The sequence below is a fragment of the Mya arenaria genome, chromosome 1 (genome assembly GCF_026914265.1).
Source record: "Mya arenaria isolate MELC-2E11 chromosome 1, ASM2691426v1".
Classification (NCBI taxonomy): Eukaryota; Metazoa; Mollusca; class Bivalvia; order Myida; family Myidae; genus Mya; species Mya arenaria.
The window spans coordinates 62,717,494-62,739,411 of NC_069122.1; the positions used below are offsets into that span (position 1 = coordinate 62,717,494).

The following is a 21,918-nucleotide window of genomic DNA, read 5'->3' on the forward strand; positions in this document are numbered from 1 at the left end:
TCAACATTCTTAAATCATGCTATCAAAAGAGTATTGAGGCCAGTGTTACATACTACAAGGCTATAAAAAGACATCTTTCTTACTGAAGACGATGACGTTAGTCTTTCTGATATGATATTTCAGATATGAAACTACTTGATAATTTTGGTTTACGTTCATATTGAATGTAGTAATTAAAGTCCTTAGCTTAAGTCATTCTCAGCATAAGTCAGAACATTATTGTTTAAACGCTAATTGATTAAGAAGGGCAGAGCAATCAAAGTAATTATGAACACACAAAATTCACCTACTATAAAATACAAAAATACTTTTTTTCAAACTAACACCTTATAAACACTCCAAGCTAATATTAGGCACACAAACTATCCATTCCAAGACCAATCCCATACTGAGTGTGTCATACCTGTCTAATGTCATACAGCATTACAGAGAGTGTGTCAAACCAGTCTAATGTCATACAGCATTACAGAGAGTGTGTCATACCAGTCTACTGTCATACAGCTTCACAGCGTCTGTCATACCAATCTAATGTCATACAGCATTACATAGTGTGTCAAACCAGTCTAATGTCATACAGCATCACAGAGTCGGTCATACCAGTCTTATGTCATACAGCATTACATAGTGTGTCATACCAGTCTTATGTCATACAGCATTACAGAGAGAGTGTGTCATACTAGTCTAATGTCATACAGCATTACAGAGAGTGTGTTATACCAGTATAATGTCATACAGCAAAATGTGAGTGTTATACCAGTTTTTTGTCCTACAGAGAGTGTGACTTGCCTGTCTCATGTCATACAGAGAGTGGGTCATACCTGTCTAAGGGCATACAGAGAGTGGGACATGCCTGTCTCATGTCATACAGAGAGTGGGTCATACCTGTCTCATGTCATACAGAGAGTGGGACATACCTGTCTAATGTCATACAGAGAATTGGACATGCCTGTCTAATGTCATACAGAGAGTGGGTCATGCCTGTCTAATGCCATACAGAGAGTGGGACATACCGATCTTATCCCATACAGAGAGTCGGTCATACCTATCTAATTCCATACAGGGAGTGGGTCATACCTAATCTAATACAGAGTGTAGGAAATCATTCATGTCTTATGTCAAACAGCGGTTGGGTCATTCATGACTAATGCCATACACATACCTGTCTTCCTGAGCGGAAAGTCGTCATCATATTTGCCAAGGAGGGTGCGGCTATAAGGGGGGGACAATCCAGTGGGAGGGGAACCCTGCTCCAGAGGCCTGAAACACACAAAGTTACATACGTTTATGATCTGAAACATATCCTTCTGTAAACCAAGCCACACTTAATGAGTCATTTGTTTGACCTTGTTCTCATTCAACATTTTGAGGGGTGAGTAGGAAGTAAGGTGTTGTTTTGTTTTCTTTTTTTCTGTATAACCATATGAAAACAAATTCAGACAGACAAAAATCCACAGGAGACTCAGGTTTCAGAAAGGGTTCAACAAACTATTAATTGTGTTCCCATGTATGAATTATTCATGAGAAAAAAAGCATAACAAAAACAATAACAACCAAACAGACTTTGCTTTTTTAAATGTTAATCTCCCTTGGGACCGGAGCAGAAACAAGAACAAGTATAAAATATTCCCCAGAAATATTCATGAATACTTTTCTAAGCTTTTAAACACACTGCTTCTTTAAATAAGAGCACCACTGATACACCAGAGGCAGCAGGCCAATATTAATGGTTGGTAGAGCACCACTGATACACCAGAGGCAGCAGACCAATATTAATGGTTGGTAGAGCACCACTGATACACCAGAGGCAGCAGACCAATATTAATGGTTGGTAGAGCACCACTGATACACCAGAGGCAGCAGACCAATATTAATGGTTGGTAGAGCACCACTGATACACCAGAGGCAGCCGACCAATATTAATGGTTGATAAAGCCTAACTCCACCAGCCTGAAATATGTTTTTAGCTTTTCCTATTTATATAAAATATTCATTACAGAATAAAGGGGTATGAAAGTAGAAAAACACACACAAGAACATAGGTACTCAACCACCCTCAAAATGTCCAACAAACTATTTTATAATGGTGGAGCCTAACCACAGAACTATTTTAGCTAGAGTTATGGAACTTGCTTTAATGTCAATGTGAACATGTGTACAGATTTTCATGGCTATTAAGTATAAGTTTTCAAATGGCTACTTATTAATTATCATAAAATAAGTATTAACTCCGAAAGGACACTGACATGTGACAACTTAAAAATGTTGGAAGTTGTTATAAAAGTAGTTAACACAACAACAGAAAGGAATTTTTGACTCTTTTATTAACCTAACGTTTTGGGAGCAGTCTGTTTCTATCTGTTGTAAATTGTCTTTTTTTTAAATTAGATACTCAGTATTCTCCAATACCCAGCATGTTTGAAAGCCAATGTGTTAATCAGAACAAGGTGGGAACACAGGGTATGTTATAAACAAGGCTTTGTCCTCACATGGTAAAACTTGTGATGATCGTGTATCCACCTTTCAGCCTAAGAAAGGGAACCATCTCTCTATCTCACCCACCAGTGACAATAATGCTCACTTGGTACCAACACAAAGGACTCCGTGATATAAGAATAACAGGTATGTTAATTGATAAGTGAAGAGTACCAGAGTCAGTGTAAATGTGTAAGCGTTTTCAAACACCTGCTACATAGATCTCTGTGACAAGAGCCAATGTGCGTGACACGAGCAAAGGTGTGTGACACAGATATAACAATTGAACATAATGACAAATAGCACTTGTTCTTAACAATTAACATATGTTATAGTGCCCAATAACATACATTTAATTAAACACTCACAAGACTTTTAGAACACATTTCTGTGTTTTGCTTTTTTGTCTACAACCACCTGTAATAATCAGTTTGTGAATGAACCCTATTGGAAAGTGACTTCTATGGCAGTGTGAGACTTTAGTGTATCCCTACAGCATAATTATCGTGGCTTGTGATTCTTACCAGTGTCGAAACTGTGGGGGGCTGTTGTGGGTCACGGCCTCGCGCTGTTTCTTTGTCAGAACAAACTCCTGTAGCCGAAGTTTCACCTCCGTAGATGCAACAGCACCTGCAGCAACAACGGCAGACGTTTAGTTTGACATGACAATACATTGTACATCACAAATACCATAGTGAGAGGTGTAAGGATCAAGATGATAGCTAACAGCTTTTATCATCATTAACTTGATCTTTGATCTGTAAGTTAAATGCTTGTATGCTTTTAAATTTGGTGAGAAAGTATTCATTCATTGTTAATGGTAGTTTCACCAAGTGTTTAAAAGCTATTTTACCTTAATTAAGTTAATGCTGCACACAGGAGACAACCAGAACAAAATGGTTCCTTAAAGTGACAACTAATTGTGTGTTTTCAATGGACTTACCTAAGTGACATGAAAGATTGAACTTTGACTTGTAATAGTATTGCATTCTCAGGTGTAGCTCTTCAAATGATTTTTTTTACATTCAGATGAGGATCACTATTTTTTAAATCTAATCATATCAATATTACAATCAGCAGATCGAAGCAACTCGTCATACCTTGCTAAGGGTTCTAAATTACATCTTACTTCAATGTTTATCTATAAGTACACCTCACACTGACGTAAGCAAACTGCAATTATATTCAAATTTTCACTTTTCAATGCAGCAAAGTCAGTGAGTCGAGACATTGGATATTGTATGTTCTATTGAACAATATCCATATACAAACAGAACTGGGGCGCGGTTTGCATTCATCAACACAACAATGAATGGATTACTGTTAAAAAATTCATACAATTTTGTTTATTTCAAATGGTTAAGGTGAATCTGAACTTTCTGCTCTTAAAGAGCATTTAACAGAGATCGAAAAATGCCAGCTTTTACCACCCTAAAATATTCCAGGTTTTTTTTCTCATTTTTGGCAAACTAATGACAAGTCCCGATCCAGTTTTACCGGTCTCGAAAGGTGGGTCAGACTGGTTTCACAAACTGAGTGAAGTCTTTCATCACATGATTTGTATTACACCATCCACTCCCTTTATCAACATTGTGACAACCAGGAGTGAACCCCAAAATATGTTAAGAACCCAAAGAGTACACTGAGAAAACCCAAGAGTACTTTAAGACAACAAGTGGTGAATGCAAAGAATACAAAAAAAAGTCATTTAAACTAGCTACAGAGAAACTTAAGAGTACATGGAGACTACCTACAGAAAAACCCAAGAGTACATTGAGACTACCTACATAGAAACCCAAGAGTACATTGAGACTACCTACAGAGAAACCCAAGAGTACATGGAGACTACCTACAGAGAAACCCAAGAGTACATTGGATACTACCTACAGAGAAACCCAAGAGTACATTGACACTACCTACAGAGAAACCCTAGAATACATTGACACTACCAACAGAGAAACCCTAGAGTACATTGAGACTACCTACAGAGAAACCCAAGAGTACATTGAGACTACCTAAAGAGAACCCCAAGAGTACATTGAGACTACCTACAGAGAAACCCAAGAGTACATTGAGACTACCTACAGAGAAACCCAAGAGTACATTGAGACTACCTACAGAAAAACCCAAGAGTACATTGAGACTACCTACAGAAAAACCCAAGAGTACATTGAGACTACATACAGAGAACCCCAAGAGTACATTGAGACTACCTACAGAGAACCCCAAGAGTACATGGAGACTACCTACAGAGAATACCAAGAGTACATTGAGACTACATACAGAGAACCCCAAGAGTATATTGAGACTACCTACAGAGAACCCCAAGTATACATTGAGACTACCTACAGAGAAACCAAAGTATACATTGAGACTACCTACAGAGAACCCCAAGAGTACATTGAGACTACCTACAGAGAAACCCAAGAGTACATTGAGACTACCTACAGAGAAACCCAAGAGTACATTGAGACTACCTACAGAGAAACCCAAGAGTACATTGAGCCTACCTAGAGAAAACCCCAAGAGTACATTGACACTACCTACAGAGAAACCCACGAGTACATTGAGACTACCTACAGAGAAACCCACGAGTACAATGAGACTACCTACAGAGAAACCCAAGAGTACATTGAGACTACCTACAGAAAAACCCAAAAGTACATTGACACTACCTACAGAGAAACCCAGGAGTACATTGACACTACCAACAGAGAAACCCTAGAGTACATTGAGACTACCTACAGAGAAACCCAAGAATACATTGAGACTACCTACAGAGAAACCCAAGAGTACATTGAGACTACCTACAGAGAAACCCAAGAGTACATTGAGACTACCTACAGAGAAACCCAAGAGTACATTGACACTACCTACAGAGAAACCAAAGAGTACATTGAGACTACCTACAGAGAAACCCAAGAGTACATTGAGACTACCTACAGAGAAACCCAAGAGTACATTGAGACTATCTACAGAGAAACCCAAGAGTACATTGAGACTACCTACAGAGAAACCCAAGAGTACATTGACACTACCTACAGAGAAACCCAAGCGTACATTGACACTACCTACAGAGAAACCCAAGAGTACATTGAGACTACCTACAGAGAACCCCAAGAGTACATGGAGACTACCTACAGAGAACCCCAAGAGTACATTGAGACTACCTACAGAGAACTCCAAGAGTACATTGAGACTACATACAGAGAACCCCAAGAGTATATTGAGACTACCTACAGAGAACCCCAAGTATACATTGAGACTACCTACAGAGAAACCAAAGTATACATTGAGACTACCTACAGAGAACCCCAAGAGTACATTGAGACTACCTACAGAGAACCCCAAGAGTACATTGAGACTACCTACAGAGAAACCCTAGAGTACATTGAGACTACCTACAGAGAAACCCAAGAGTACATTGAGCCTACCTAGAGAAAACCCCAAGAGTACATTGAGACTACCTACAGAAAAACCCAAGAGTACATTGAGACTACATACAGAGAACCCCAAGAGTACATTGAGACTACCTACAGAGAACCCCAAGAGTACATGGAGACTACCTACAGAGAATACCAAGAGTACATTGAGACTACATACAGAGAACCCCAAGAGTATATTGAGACTACCTACAGAGAACCCCAAGTATACATTGAGACTACCTACAGAGAAACCAAAGTATACATTGAGACTACCTACAGAGAACCCAAAGAGTACATTGAGACTACCTACAGAGAAACCCAAGAGTACATTGAGACTACCTACAGTGAAACCAAAGTATACATTGAGACTACCTACAGAGAAACCCAAGAGTACATTGAGACTACCTACAGAGAAACCCAAGAGTACATTGAGACTACCTACAGTGAAACCAAAGTATACATTGAGACTACCTACAGAGAAACTCACGAGTACAATGAGACTACCTACAGAAAAACCCAAAAGTACATTGCGACTACCTACAGAGAAACCCATGAGTACAAGGAGACTACCTACAGAAAACCCCAAAAGTACATTGCGACTACCTACAAAGAAACCCAAGAGTACATTGAGACTACCTACAGAGAAACCCAAGAGTACATTGAGACTAGCTACAGAGAAACCCAAGAGTACATTGAGACTACCTACAGAGAAACCCAAGAGTACATTGACACTACTTACAGAAAAACCCAAGAGTACATTGAGACTACCTACAGAGAAACCCAAGAGTACATTGACACTACCTACAGAGAAACCCAAGAGTACATTGACACTACCTACAGAAAACCCCAAGAGTACATTGAGACTACCTACAGAGAAACCAAAGAATACATTGACACTACCTACAGAGAAACCAAAGAATACATTGACACTACCTACAGAGAAACCCAAGACAATGCAGGGTGAACCCAAAGAGTACATTTGAGACTATCAACAGTGAATCAAAAGAGAACATTATGACTTTGATGAGTGGATCAAAAGAGTGAACTATGACTTCCATGAGTAAACCCAAAGAGAACATTGTGGCTTCCAAGGGTGAACTCCAAGTGTTTTGACCCCAAGAGTTTTGACCCCAAATGTTTTCGGAGTGTACATACTTTCCTCATCCTTGCCCTTGTTCTTGATCTGTGAGAGGCGGGTCTTCTCCTGCAGCTCCTTCTCCATCCGCTGTCTCTCTTCCAACTTCTGCTGCTCTGCTAGGTACTCCTGCTGTTTCTGCAGCATCACCAGTTGCTATGGAAACACAAACATATACTGGTTACAACTCATTGCTATAAACTGGGAATACCAGATGCTTTTTTAGGAACTTGTTATGAGAGCTTAGTGCAAACTACTTCCATACTGAGTAACAACTGTCTCCCACTAAGAAAGCCTTTTAATTAGTCTTCACTGCTTAAATAATATGATATATTAGATTTATTTTAGATAGATTCTACTTTTACAATATTAAGTGAGTTTTGTTGATTTTTGTATATATAAAACCACTGGAGAAAATTATTCAAAAGCATTTATAATCCTTTGCATGTGAAGATTTTTCTTCCATATCTAACAAAAGCAGCCGTTTACATATAGTTTTGCACTGTTAGATGCACAAGTTCCATGAAAACTATTGTGGCAGACTTGGTGAGGCTCTGATAAAATCTATATTTAGATAAAACCATTTTTAAGTCATTGGCAATAAGCTGTGTGGGACGTTTTGATTAATTAACAGATATCTGGATAAATCAACTTCGACAGTAACAGTGAAACACAGCTTGATTATCATTGAGACTGTCTTCATTCTGTGTAACAACAGGGACAGTTGCCTTTAATATCATAAAATAGGTTCAACACATGGAATTACATATATAAGTAAAACTAACAGGAATTTGGTTGATGTATTGACTATCTCAGTTTCTCTCAGTAATACAAATGAAAAAACTGTCATGTGAGCCTTTCAAGTGAAGATTTCAATTAACCATGTGCTTATAATTCAGGTTTGAAAGAAAAATTTCTTAAATACGAAATCAATATGTTCAAGGTCACTTAATAAGAATAAAATAATATAAAAAAAAAATGAGGCAAAATAATAGCAAGGACAGTTTGATAATGTGTTTCCATTATTCATATGTTGTTAACGCGCAATATCTGCATTGTTTCAGTCCTATTATAGAGACATACTGGCGTTCATAATGCATGAAGTGCATACTCTTATCACGTCATTGTTTATTTCATTGCTACACTCTGATCGGACAAGTGCATCCAGTGGTAAACAATGGTCTGTTACAAATATCGGCCGTTATTTTTCACACACATAAAACTGATATTGTTTCCTTAATTTTAATAATACTATATCTGAACATATTCATTTTTAAACAAACAGAGCATGCTATATGGATTGGCAAGAGTGCGCCTGAGCAGTCTGGCATGAATACAAAAAAACTATGAATCAATCTTAAAATAATTATTGAAATCCAATGTTAATATATAGGCACATCATAGTACAATGGAATGTCAGTCAAGCTGCTGTAGGAATATCAGTCTATATGTTAAGCACCTGTAATCAAGCATATTTCCCCAAAATATGCATTTTTTGTGTGACATGCAAAGGTATTTACAATAAGCAGCCCTACTTTTGTGAACTATTCTTCTTGTTCATGTCACAATTAATCCAATTTCCACTACTGGTAAAGCGCTACAACAAACAACACTTACGTCATGCACAACATACCAAACATTCTTATCAACATTTTAATAATAAGCTTAAGTGGGTTTGCCATGCATACATGCACAACACAACATGATGCTATCATTGCACTGTGTGATTCCCAGGAGAGCCCCCTAGCCCCTGATACCTTTTAGGTAGCCATTCTGCTCACCAAAAGCCCCCATGAAAAGCTGATCCCATCAAGGTGGCCCAGAACCCACACAAACACCTGACTGCCTGTAGGTTGCCATGTGATTCCCTAGAGCCCAACAATCCCTGATCCCCTCAAAGTGGTACAGCACCCCACACACCCCTGACTGCCTGAAGGTTGCCATGGGATTTCCCAAACTCCTGCTTACATCAATGTGGCCATTATTTTCACCACAAGGTGGGTATTATCCCCCCTCCCAAAGCCCAACAAACCCATGATCTCCTCAATGTGGCCTTTATTTTCACCACAAGGTGGGTATTAACCCCCCAAAGCCCAACAAACCCATGATCCCCTCAATGTGACCTTTATTTTCACCACAAGGTGGGTATTATCCCCCCCAAAGCCCAACAAACCCATGATCCCCTCAATGTGGCCTTTATTTTCACCACAAGGTGGGTATTATCCCCCCAAAGCCCAACAAACCCATGATCCCCTCAATGTGACCTTTATTTTCACCACAAGGTGGGTATTATCCCCCCAAAGCCCAACAAACCCATGATCCCCTCAATGTGGCCTTTATTTTCACCACAAGGTGGGTATTATCCCCCCCAAAGCCCAACAAACCCATGATCCCCTCAATGTGACCTTTATTTTCACCACAAGGTGGGTATTATCCCCCCCCCCCAAAGCCCAACAAATCCATGATCCCCTCAATGTGACCTTTATTTTCACCACAAGGTGGTTATTATCCCCCTAAAGCCCAACAAACCCATGATCCCCTCAATGTGACCTTTATTTTCACCACAAGGTGGGTATTATCCCCCCCAAAGCCCAACAAACCCATGATCCCCTCAATGTGGCCTTTATTCCCGAGACATAGCCCCACAAACCCATGATCCCCTCAATGTGGCCTTTATTCCAAACACAATGCCAAACAAACCTTGATTCCATCATCTGTGATGATATGTAGCCCCTCTCCCCACATCCCTCCCTCCCCCCATCCTGAGTGCAGTTTTAGGGGCTGAGGTGAACAAGCCAATCAATGATGATATGTAGCCCCCTACACCCTTCCCTGCCTCCATCCTGTGTGCAGTTTTAGTGGGTGACCTACACAAGGCAAACAGGGTGGGGAACAATGTACAAGACTAACTCCATCCTGTGTGCAGTTTTAGTGGGTGACCTAAACAAGCCAAACATGATGGGGAACAATGTACAAGACTCCCTCCATCTTGTGTGCAGTTTTAGTGGGTGACCTAAACAAGCCAAACATGATTGGGAACAATGTACAAGACTCCCTCCATCTTGTGTGCAGTTTTAGTGGGTGACCTACACAAGGCAAACATGATGGGGAACAATGTACAAGACTCCCTCCATCCTGTGTGCAGTTTTAGTGGGTGACCTACACAAGCCAAACAGGGTGGGGAACAATGTACAAGACTCCCTCCATCCTGTGTGCAGTTTTAGTGGGTGACCTAAACAAGCCAAACATGATGGGGAACAATGTACAAGACTCCCTCCATCCTGTGTGCAGTTTTAGTGGGTGACGTAAACAAGCCAAACATGATGGGGAACAATGTACAAGACTCCCTCCATCCTGTGTGCAGTTTTAGTGGGTGACCTAAACAAGCCAAACATGATGGGGAACAATGTACAAGACTCCCTCCATCCTGTGTGCAGTTTTAGTGGGTGACCTAAACAAGCCAAACATGATGGGGAACAATGTACAAGACTCCCTCCATCCTGTGTGCAGTTTTAGTGGGTGACCTACACAAGGCAAACAGGGTGGGGAACAATGTACAAGACTCCCTCCATCCTGTGTGCAGTTTTAGTGGGTGACCTACACAAGCCAAACATGATGGGGAACAATGTACAAGACTCCCTCCATCCTGTGTGCAGTTTTAGTGGGTGACCTAAACAAGCCAAACATGATGGGGAACAATGTACAAGACTCCCTCCATCCTGTGTGCAGTTTTAGTGGGTGACCTAAACAAGCCAAACATGATGGGGAACAATGTACAAGACTCCCTCCATCCTGTGTGCAGTTTTAGTGGGTGACCTAAACAAGCCAAACATGATGGGGAACAATGTACAAGACTCCCTCCATCCTGTGTGCAGTTTTAGTGGGTGACCTAAACAAGCCAAACATGATGGGGGACAATGTACAAGACTCCCTCCATCCTGTGTGCAGTTTTATTGGGTGACCTAAACAAGCCAAACATGATGGGGAACAATGTACAAGACTCCCTCCATCCTGTGTGCAGTTTTAGTGGGTGACCTACACAAGGCAAACAGGGTGGGGAACAATGTACAAGACTGACCTTAAAGTGTTCTTGCATCTGCCTCTCATGCTCTTTCGCTAGCTGATCTTGTTGAAACTAAAACATATAAACACATGCTATTCTTTAACATAGCTCAATGGTCACTTGCAGTACAAAGAAGCATTTAATATCACTACTTTGGTTCAATTTATGGACAATTACTATGCATAGCAACATGTGAATAACAGCATATTCATAGGTCTCCCTCTGTCAAAGCAAAGTCAAGCATATTGCATCTAAGGCTAACTAAATTTTGAAGCATTCCACTGGTCAATAAGTAATATATCTATGTGCACATTTTATTACAAACTGTTACTTTGCGCAGTTAAAATAGACTGTATCAATAAAACTATGCCCGTCATAAGCTGTCACTATATTAATATAACACTATTTCTGTGACATAAAATCATGGTCTTTAATCACAGTCAAGACTGCATTTTAACATTACTGCAAAATCATGACCACCCCAACTTACAAATGTAATGGAGCATGTGCCTTCAAATCTGAGATTAAAAATGTGTACTTTAAATGATATTCTTATATTATCATAACAAATATACTGTACACAACATGCACATTATCAAAAACATTTGAATTGGTATCTTTTTTGTGGCTGTGAATTGTGTCTGAAGGTAAGATGAAAGATGTTTGTTGACTTTCAGATGCACGGCCTTCACAGAGCTGCAAGAATGGTAATCTGATTGAGAGGTTTAGTTTCAAGCACATTCTGGGCACATTATGATTTTTAGAAAATAGAGAGGATATTTCTTGAAATGCACTTTAAATGCACTTATTTTTTCCTAGAAATTGAGCACACCTGCTCCAATATATTTGTGAATACAACGACTTGATTCTCAATCGTGAACAGTGAATAATTTGATTGGCACGATGCATTGGTGGTTGTGCCTATTCCTATCAGCAGAACATAGCACTCAGACAGACTTAACGCAAAGAAACCTAATATCTTAACTTATTAAAGTCTTAAGAAAAATATGATTAAAAATAATATCTAATATGGAGTGCACAAATTTGCTTTAAGACATGTTTGTGAGAGATTTATTGAGGACACAGAGTCAAGGTTAGTGGGCCAAATATACATTGGTGTAACCTGCTACTTATACAAACTGAATAATACTTATCGGTCATTAATTTGGTCCAATGCAGTGGTTAGTGTAATCAAGTAGAGGTATGTATCAGTCTGACGTCAGTGTTGAATTTAATGAAGCTTGTACAATAACCAGCGATTCATTCCTACGTCATACTGTATTATAAATCACTTTTAAGCCTAGCTAGTTATGCTCAGTCAATTATTAAATATTCAGATAGTCTGTTCTCCGAGTGTATCCACAAATGGTATTAACAATACTGCCAATAAATCAACATATTGTCAAAGTGCTTATGAATAAACTTGGGTAGCGTAAACACATAGTTAATACAAAACTTTTAGTCTCGGTTTTGCACAAATTTTGTTGAATTGATAAATAATATTACAGTACCTGTTTTGACAGGTTCAAAAGTTTAAAAAGATAATCCTGATTATAAAAGAACAGCTTTTTCTGAAAGCACAAGTTAAATTACTTACTGGCCATTTTGGTCATTAAAAATGTAGTTAACAACATTAGTGAACTCAACAAATGAATGCAAAGTCTTATGCAGTGTTTTGTTCAAAAAGTAATTTTTCAATGATACTGTTCTTCAAAACTATTTTTCAATTTTTATAGAATACCATCACATAGCCGTAACCGATTTCATGATTTTTGTAATAGATTATCGGCGACCTCAGTCCTAATCGATCGATTTTTGACAATTCTTTTAAGTTATCATTTCATCCCTTGTAACTTTCACATAAGTTTCAATTGTATGCTTATGCTGTATGAAATGTTTGACAAGTAGATGACTACTAGGGAAAGTACGGGTCATTCAAGGTTATGAAGGTCAGGTGAAGCGATCTAGGCACCAGTAAGTAGTTTTACTGATGCAAGAACAACTTCAATTGAATTACCATTTTGTTACAGCTGCATCATAATTAGTTCTAAATTTGGCATAATAGATGCGCTTTTTCCCACTAAAACATCTCCAAACATGTTAGTTTCTCATTTCTTAACACCTATGGCCTAAAGCATTGTCGCTGATGCTATAATTATTGTGTTCTATTAGGTGTTTTATGTGTATTTGAGCAAACACAGTACATAAGAACTTGACAAGGGAAAAAGCATGGAGCTAATGCCAACACTCGTCTGTTCTTGTGGGTTTTTTTCAGTTGAAAAAGGGACATAACATTTATTAAAGGCAGAGTTTCTTTACTTGCTTTGAGAATGTGTATTGTGTACATATGTACCAAGTTTCATTTGAATATCTTTATGTTGGTTTTTGAGAAATGGCCATGTTAAAGTGTTTCATAATGATTACGATGACTACACCAAGGCTATCACTAATACCAAACTAGTTTTCTTGGAAAAAAATACGATGAGGTGATTGAAGGATAGACAGTAAAAATATGGGAAGTGGAAGGAATCAAAGGATGTTCTTTTTTATGCCTTATATGTGCCTCTGGGTAGTTGAGGCATGAGCTCGGGTGATTACCTGCTGGTACTCGTGCAGCTCACGTTCATGATTCTGCATCATCTGCTGCTGTCGTTCCTGGAACTGCTGTACCAGCATCTGCTGCTGTAGCTGCTGTTGCTGTTTAAGGGACATGATCTGCTGCTGGAAGCCAGGCTGCAGGTTTGCCTCCCCGTACATAGCATCCCCCATCTTCCCGCGCCGTTCCAGCACAGGGGACGTCAATGGAGAAGAAACTAGATCTGAAACACACAATGAACATCTCGTGTCATCGCCTGCTGGAGTGACATGGATCATTGCATACATGCCATATCCCCCTGCGGGGGGAGGGGGAAAATCCCCCGAAATTTCGATCCATCCCCCGGTCTCCCCGGCGGGAGATAAAAATTCCCCGGATTTAAAAAAAATTTTTTTTTTTTTTTTTTTAGAAATTTACATCAGGCAATAATGACAAAGTGAAACCACAGTATGTGAGTGTAACTAAATGTACAAATACACAAGGATGAAATGCCAAAAGGAAACTTTTACAACAAGTAATCAATTACATTGTAGTAATTATCAAAGGCAAAGAAATATTACTATTTTGGAAGGAAGAAATTAATAATATAATTAATTCTCTTATTGTCTGAAAGTCATTAAAGCTGATAGAATTAAGCACAATTTTTTAAAAGGCTTTGGAGGAAGGTAAATTTGATTTAATTGTCTCGAAAACATATTTTTCCAATGACATATTTTGTTCTGCGAGTGCATTACAGTATGACATGACAGTGTGTCATAAGAATATGATAAATCATGACATAAAATAATTCAGTATAATGAAAAAGTTTTTAAAGCAAACTATATGTGAATACATTTTTTCGTACTTGCGTCTAAAAATACTTCAATATTTCGCCAACTTAGACCTGCTAAAAAAATCCCCCTGAATACAACCAAAATCCCCCTGAATTTTCAGCCTTTTGAACAAATCCCCCTGAATGGTCTCCAGAAAATATGGCATGTATGTCATTGAGCTATATCAAAGTGAGACCATTTGCAGCTTTTCTCCCCAAGAAAAGGAAACTAGTCTTCACAGTTTTACATATAATCTGTTTATATACAAACCACTCTATCCCAACGTGTGTACCAACAAGTTTCAAGTGTATCATCTTGAACCTTTATGCCAAAAGGTTATAGTTTTTGCGTGACAAAGCTTACAAAGACTGTGAAAATACTCCAGATTTTTTTATATTCAGCTCAAAGCAAGTTGAACAAAACAAAAATAAAAAAAAGTAGTAGTAAACAACGAGATCAGAAGGCGCATAAATTTGCATAATCACATAATTTTTTATCAATGTCTTATAGACTAAAGAACGAAATTACCATATGTAAACACTCCTTTCATGAATCCAGTTTTTATGCCACAATAGTTCGTATCTTAAACACATTTTCAGCTAACCTTAAACCCTTAACCTATTCTGATGAACCCTAAGAGGTGTAAAATCCAAAAAGATTTCAGTATACTCCAACACACTGATATTTTGTTGTTATTTCTATTAAAACACATCCTGTTTTCACTGACTAGAAAATTATAACACACTCATATTTTGTTATAATTAATAAATGAGACTGTACAACTTAATTAATCAGAGGCAGTCAACAGTTATCTAATGACTATTTCTGTGTTCCAGCGAATTGAGTTTCTGTTGACTGCTTCCTCATTTTCAATAAAGTTAACATTTTTTTGTGTACATTAAAGGTTAAGAAACAGGTGTAATCAGTGTTTATGCTAATGCCTCTGCCAATCAGATCTTGTTTTCTTTGAAGCGCTAAAAATAACTACCCATGAATGCATGCGTGCAATAGTTTGCAAATTATATAGTTAAATCCTTGGAGGATTACATCTATAGCTAACAGGTGACTCAATCATAAAATAAAACAAAAATCTCGAAACAAAATAAATTAGCTGCTAATAAACGTAAAAACCGAGGATAAAGTAATCAAAGCCCAAAATAGTAATTAATAACTGTATTTTTACTATGCATATAGTATAACCACTACAGCGCTTTATTATGTATTACCTGTGTGAAAAGTCCTAATAACAGCGATTATAACGTTATGAACATTTCGTCAAGTGCCATGCTGTATACATGTTCTTAAGATCTATTTATAATTTCTGCTTAATAATCAATACTTAATCATTGACCTGATAATGATAGGTTCAAGAAAGAGTATCAACTCCCAATATTTACCTGCATGACATTCAAATCTCCTTTATATACTTCATTTGAACACAGGAAATGTTCAACCAACTGCATCAACCCTAAACCAGTCAGGGCTTTTACTGAATATATATAATAAATTTTCTCTTGTTGTTTTTTCTTTTCAATATATCAACACTTCTTGTCACTTTTTTCTTTAGAGATGTAAATTCCCATTAAACAAACTTGCATAAAATTAAATAAAGATGAAGTCTTTTCATACAATAAATGTGTTTTTATTATTATTATTTAAATACAAAGCACCCTCAGCACTGTAACTCAAGTCGGAATCACAAAGGCATCAGGTTTCAAGCAAACTTTTATATCTCTCCCTTGTAAAATCTTCAACATTTTTCTCCGTCATAAAGACCTCATGCAATTTGCCTGAAAATGTCACAAACAGTAGCTGAGCAAATGAGAAAATGATAGAAAAAATCCAGAAATAGCATTTGTTTGCCACAGCGAATAATTTACTTAGCCATATATAGCACTATTGACGTCCCTAGTCAGCGCCAAATAACAACCTTTCAAGCAGCGTATTTACTTTCCTGATGACAAAAGTCAGTATAAACTTAATAACAAGCACACTCAGAATTTTCAATTCTTTAGGACATTATCATTGAACTGTCTCTCTATGAAGGGACGGTCACTCACAGACTTTATGTTGGAACAGGTTTTTTACAAGTTGTTAAAATTGAGTTATTTTACTTTCTTTTCTGAATTGCACCAAACAGGAATTTGCAAATACTCATTTGAACAGATTTATAATGTAAATCCAATTTGAAATAATTAGTTTCAACAGCATAATTAATGTTTTTCAACAAAATGTGACATTTTAAAATAATCAATAACAAAAAAATGAGAGCACTTATTTGGAAAACTCTAGCTAGTATTTCATACACTCTATTTTGGATATTGGTCTACGACTCTATTGGTCTACGTGATTCAGTTGATTCATATATTTGGCCATAAAGTCATACTTTCATTAACTATTTACAGTAACCCTAGTTTCAACAATTAACTGTTTAATAGTCTGTTAAAGGTCATGTACTACAAATAAAGTGAACCCCATTACTCTAAAGTGTGCTCTTCCTCCCGTGGAAACATTCCTTTTATTTGACATAAACAATAAACCATACTTATAAAGCTAACCAGGTGGAGTACTATATGTAACAATGTCTTCCGTCTGATAATATTTTATCTTTTATTATGAAGGTCACTGTTACAAAGCAGTACAATCATGCACTTATAGTTTTGTCTATACTAACTAGTTTCCACTGATTGTGACAATAGCTGATAGCTTATAGAATCAGTCAGGTACAGTTCCTTTGAAGAAATCAGAGTACTAATGTGTCCATTTAAAGACGCCATGTGAAAGTACCCCTTGTGGGGATTAAACTCCTTCCTTTGAAGAAATCAGAGTACTTGTGTCCATTTAAAGATGCCATGTGAAAGTACCCCTTGTGGGGATTAAACTCCTTCCTTTGAAGAAATCAGAGTACTTGTGTGTCCATTTAAAGACGCCATAGGAAAGTACCCCTGGTAAATGTATAGCCTTTGGCCAGTAGAGCTAAAAAATTATCAATCGATAAGCGTTTGATTTTGACACATGGTCAGTTTTCTATCATTTTTTTTATTTTATGTTGATATATTTAACAAAATCGAAGAGTTTTGAATTACTTGATACTGTGCAATATACGACTATGATGGAAATATGTCTCCTCTTTTGTATAATAGCCCAATTCACTCCAAAAGTTGCATGATCGCTCACAAATGTTAATTTATGTGGTACGATTTCAAACATAAATCAACAAATTGAAAATAAGAATAAAAACTGAATCGAGCGATTTCATTGTAATTACATAATCTAGTAATGTGTAAAATATCAACATGATATATTTTGTTGTTATGGAGATATTCATACCTTTTGATGCCCTGGCAGTGTACTGGGGATAGATGAAGCAAATAAATAACTGCACAGGTGATAGCTATTAAGTGGACTGAGGATAGTAATGATGTGTTTAGAATAACGAGACTGTGATAATGATTACGGCTATTTATCTATACGCGAGCTCGAGGGAAATTGTTCGATGTTGTCCATATCGAGGGATGAGAGCAAAAACATGTTGTTGTAGGAGAGAATGGATCAAACTCATTGTTAACTAAAGTTTGCTCAATAATTTCTTATCAAATTGTACTCTCACTTTTTGCAGATTATTTGAAAGTTCGAAATAGACATATACATATTGTATATTAACAGTGTCACTATCAATTTTTGTCCCATTTTATATGTTATCACCAGGACACAAATTTCTCAACTTTGAAACTATCCCCAGTATATATTACGGCTATCCCCAGTACAGTACTGTGAACATTTCTAAGGGCATATCTTTAACAGTTTAAAAGTTACATTGCCATATCTCACAATAAAAATAGTTGAGCTTATGCTAGTGAAATCCTTCGATTCAATTTTTTTATTTATTCGATATATTTCCTAAAAATAACAATACTTGTCGAAATTCTGTAAGTTTTGAGGTGATCAGCTCAGATTTGAAGAAACATTTTAAGAAGTCTGCTAAATCGTAAGCACTTTAAAGTATTCCATAGGCCAAATTAAGCATTCAGCTATTAATTCAAACACTTGCTTCATTTGTGGATACGGTAGATATGCGTTTACACAGCAAGATCTTACCTCTGGTTAAAAAAAACAACTGCATAATTTTCTGTTAACTTATCACTTTTTGAGCTATATCCAGTGTCAGTTCCCACACAGTGCTTACATCTATTTTGGTACACCTGTTTCTAAAATTATCCAAATTCATATTTACATTTATAGGGAGATGTTGCCAAATTCCTTCTCACAGTTTATTCTCACCTGGACAAATGTTTTAAGCCAGGGGCATTACCTGAAGCATTTGGAACTGTACCCTCACACACTTGAGCCCAGGTGTTGAAATGTGAAGGTTTTTTATTAGTTTTGGTTTTAATATGTTATATGAGATGGTTAGGGAATTTTGAATACAGACCAGTTATAAAACAAGAGGGCCATGATGGTCCTATATCGCTGATTAGACAAAGGGGTCTTCAGTTATTTATCAGACAACATACTGGACGCTGCCCGCCCGTATGCCAGTCAGGTGAAACTATAACACATCCTGTTTCTTAAACAGGGGCATATAAACAAGAAAAATATGTATTTATTACCAAGGCCCAAAACTCTTACAACACATTGATATGGGGAATAAGTTCACGAAGTTTGAAGTTGATATCTTCGATGATTGTTAAACAATAAAATAATAAAAAAAATAAAAAAAATGCTAAGACAGCAACATTCATATAAATAAAGAAAAACATTCAAAAAACATTTAAAAACAAAATAAACGTTTCAAAGTTTTCCAAGTAGACATAAAGTGAAAAGTAGCCCCACCCCTGGTGGCCATGTATATTTATGAATCAACCAGGGTGAAGGAATTTGATGAAGGGTCATCTAAGGAACATTTCAGTGAAATAATGTCGAAATCAGACCAGCGGTTTCTGAGAAGCAGAATTTCCTTTGATTTGCCATAGCAACCAGAGTTTTGCATGGAACCACTTTTATTACAGGAAGAGGACCACTCAAGGAACATTCCTGTGAAGTTTGGTTGATATTGTCACAGTGGTTTCAGAGGAGAAGTTGTTTGAAGAAAGATGTTGCACGACATACCACAGACAATTAATCCCATTTAACACATATCAAACTGAGCACAGTGGAAAATCACCATATATCACATATCAAGCTGAGCACACCGGACAATCACCATACATCACATATCAAGCTGAGCACAGCGGACAATCACCATTTATCACATATCAAGCTGAGCACAGCGGACAATCACCATATATCACGTATCAAGCTGAGCACAGCGGACAATCACCATATATCACATATCAAGCTGAGCACAGCGGACAATCACCATATATCACATATCAAGCTGAGCACAGCGGACAATCACCATATATCACATATCAAGCTGAGCACAGCGGACAATCACCATATATCACATATCAAGCTGAGCACAGCGGCCAATCACCATATATCACATATCAAGCTGAGCACAGCGGACAATCACCATACATCACATATCAAGCTGAGCACAGCGGACAATCACCATACATCACATATCAAGCTGAGCACAGCGGACAATCACCATATATCACATATCAAGCTGAGCACAGCGGCCAATCACCATATATCACATATCAAGCTGAGCACAGCGGCCAATCACCATATATCACATATTAAGCTGAGCACAGTGGACAATCACCATATATCACATATCAAGCAGAGCACAGCGGACAATCACCATATATCACATATCAAGCTTAGAACAGCGGCCAATCACCATATATCACATTTCAAGCTTAGCACAGCGGCCAATCACGATATATCGCACATCAAGCTGAGCACAGCGGACAATCACCATATATCGATCAAGCTGAGCACAGCGGACAATCACCATATATCACATATCAAGCTGAGCACAGGTGGGCTTAGAACCATTTTTCAAGCATTCTGAGTTAAATATTTTGTGAAATTACTAAAAAGTTTAACATGAAAATATACATTTAAATGCATTTGTAAGCGCTTGCTATGCTGGTGAACTAAATTTTATTTGTCCACCCAGGGACTACCCGGGTATCATAGCTACGCCCCTAAAAGTCCTGCATACATACTGTAAGTTAAGGAAGTACAGGTTCAATTCAATTTCTAAACACTTTGGTTCCATTGCATGAATCAATACTGTTTGTTTATTCTATCAAAATATCATTCAAAAAGTGATTTACACAATGCAGTTAAGAGCAAAAAGCCTGTATTTATTATTTTTTTCAACTCGGAAACCAGCTAAAACAATTAAGGCTGTGCATAACATAATCAAATATAAGATCAATAAAGAAAATAACATTTATATGAATTAAAATATTAATATGTACTTACAGTCACCTTAAATAACCATTTAGTTTACACTGGTAATTTGTTCACTGCTTAAACGAAAACATGAGTAAATGGGCCATCTGTTTAAGCATTAAGATCTTAGTGGGTCAAACCTGTGATTCATGACAAATATAGCCTTTCAATGAATTACATCTATTAATAGACGTGTAAAATAGTAATTGCAGCTTTAGCTGTATAGTATATTGTAAGATTTAAATATTTCAGCCTTTCAGATATGACAATATACAAAACAGAGGGCAGAAGGGTGCCAATGCTGGTCTCCAGGAGGGCAGATTGTGTTAGGGTGCTTACAGAAAATGGACAGGGTACAGCACCTTTCCATTTCTCTTCAGTTAAAACCCAATTTATCATATGGTCATCATTAATCAATCAAAAAGTGTTGTCATTGATTATTTAAAGTCTTATTTCCTGTAAACCATAAATATATACAGCCTCTTGTTTCAACCCAGTTTCTTCACACAAACAAAACACCATTAATAATGGCATGCGCTCTCTGTATCTGGTTTTCAGAACAGCCTCAATAATAACCGGAGATTCTTATTAAAAACTATATCTGTGAAGGCTGAAGGAAGGCTTCCAAGAAAACAGATTGCTCATGATGTTAGGAGCTGTGTGGAAATACGCATCAGTGCATCAACTTATATTCTCCTGTTTCAATGGCCTATTTCAAGACATAAACACTAAATAAATACATGAAAATCTGACAACATTGAAAACAAAAACAGCAACAATTAGTGCCACATCACTGTCTGTATCATCATATAAAACAGGGAACCAAGGATTTAATTAAAGGAAACAAACAGAACAAGTAGTTCAAGCGCCTTCTATCCTCTGGTTACTCTTGTTTCGCAACTTTATTGTGAATAATTACTACTGACTTGAAGAATGTAAAGAAGTATAATAATGCCAGTTGACTCTTATTTCATCCACTTCTATCAATGTTATGTGCCTATTGTACTTTTAATGGGAAACTCGCATGTTCTTTTAAAATGCCCCTTTTTATATGATAAAATAAT

General features: G+C 37.3%; 1 protein-coding gene across 9 annotated transcripts in view; it reads right to left on the minus strand.

Annotated features, from left to right (window-relative positions):
- The window catches only part of LOC128238326 (histone deacetylase 4-like), a 77,820-nt gene that overhangs the window by 36,674 nt on the left and 19,228 nt on the right, over nucleotides 1–21,918 (minus strand). For 6 of the 9 annotated variants that reach the window (XM_052954151.1, XM_052954160.1, XM_052954206.1 and 3 more), the window contains 5 exons: nucleotides 13,694–13,914; nucleotides 11,111–11,167; nucleotides 7,053–7,188; nucleotides 2,997–3,102; nucleotides 1,160–1,257 (listed from right to left, as the gene is read on the minus strand). In XM_052954151.1, coding sequence (XP_052810111.1) covers nucleotides 1,160–1,257; nucleotides 2,997–3,102; nucleotides 7,053–7,188; nucleotides 11,111–11,167; nucleotides 13,694–13,914 — 618 coding nt within the window. Of the gene's footprint in view, nucleotides 1–1,159; nucleotides 1,258–2,996; nucleotides 3,103–7,052; nucleotides 7,189–11,110; nucleotides 11,168–13,693; nucleotides 13,915–15,900; nucleotides 16,244–20,884; nucleotides 20,947–21,918 lie in introns of those variants that run through there. The other 3 variants (XM_052954197.1, XM_052954187.1, XM_052954170.1) reach the window with 3 other exon arrangements.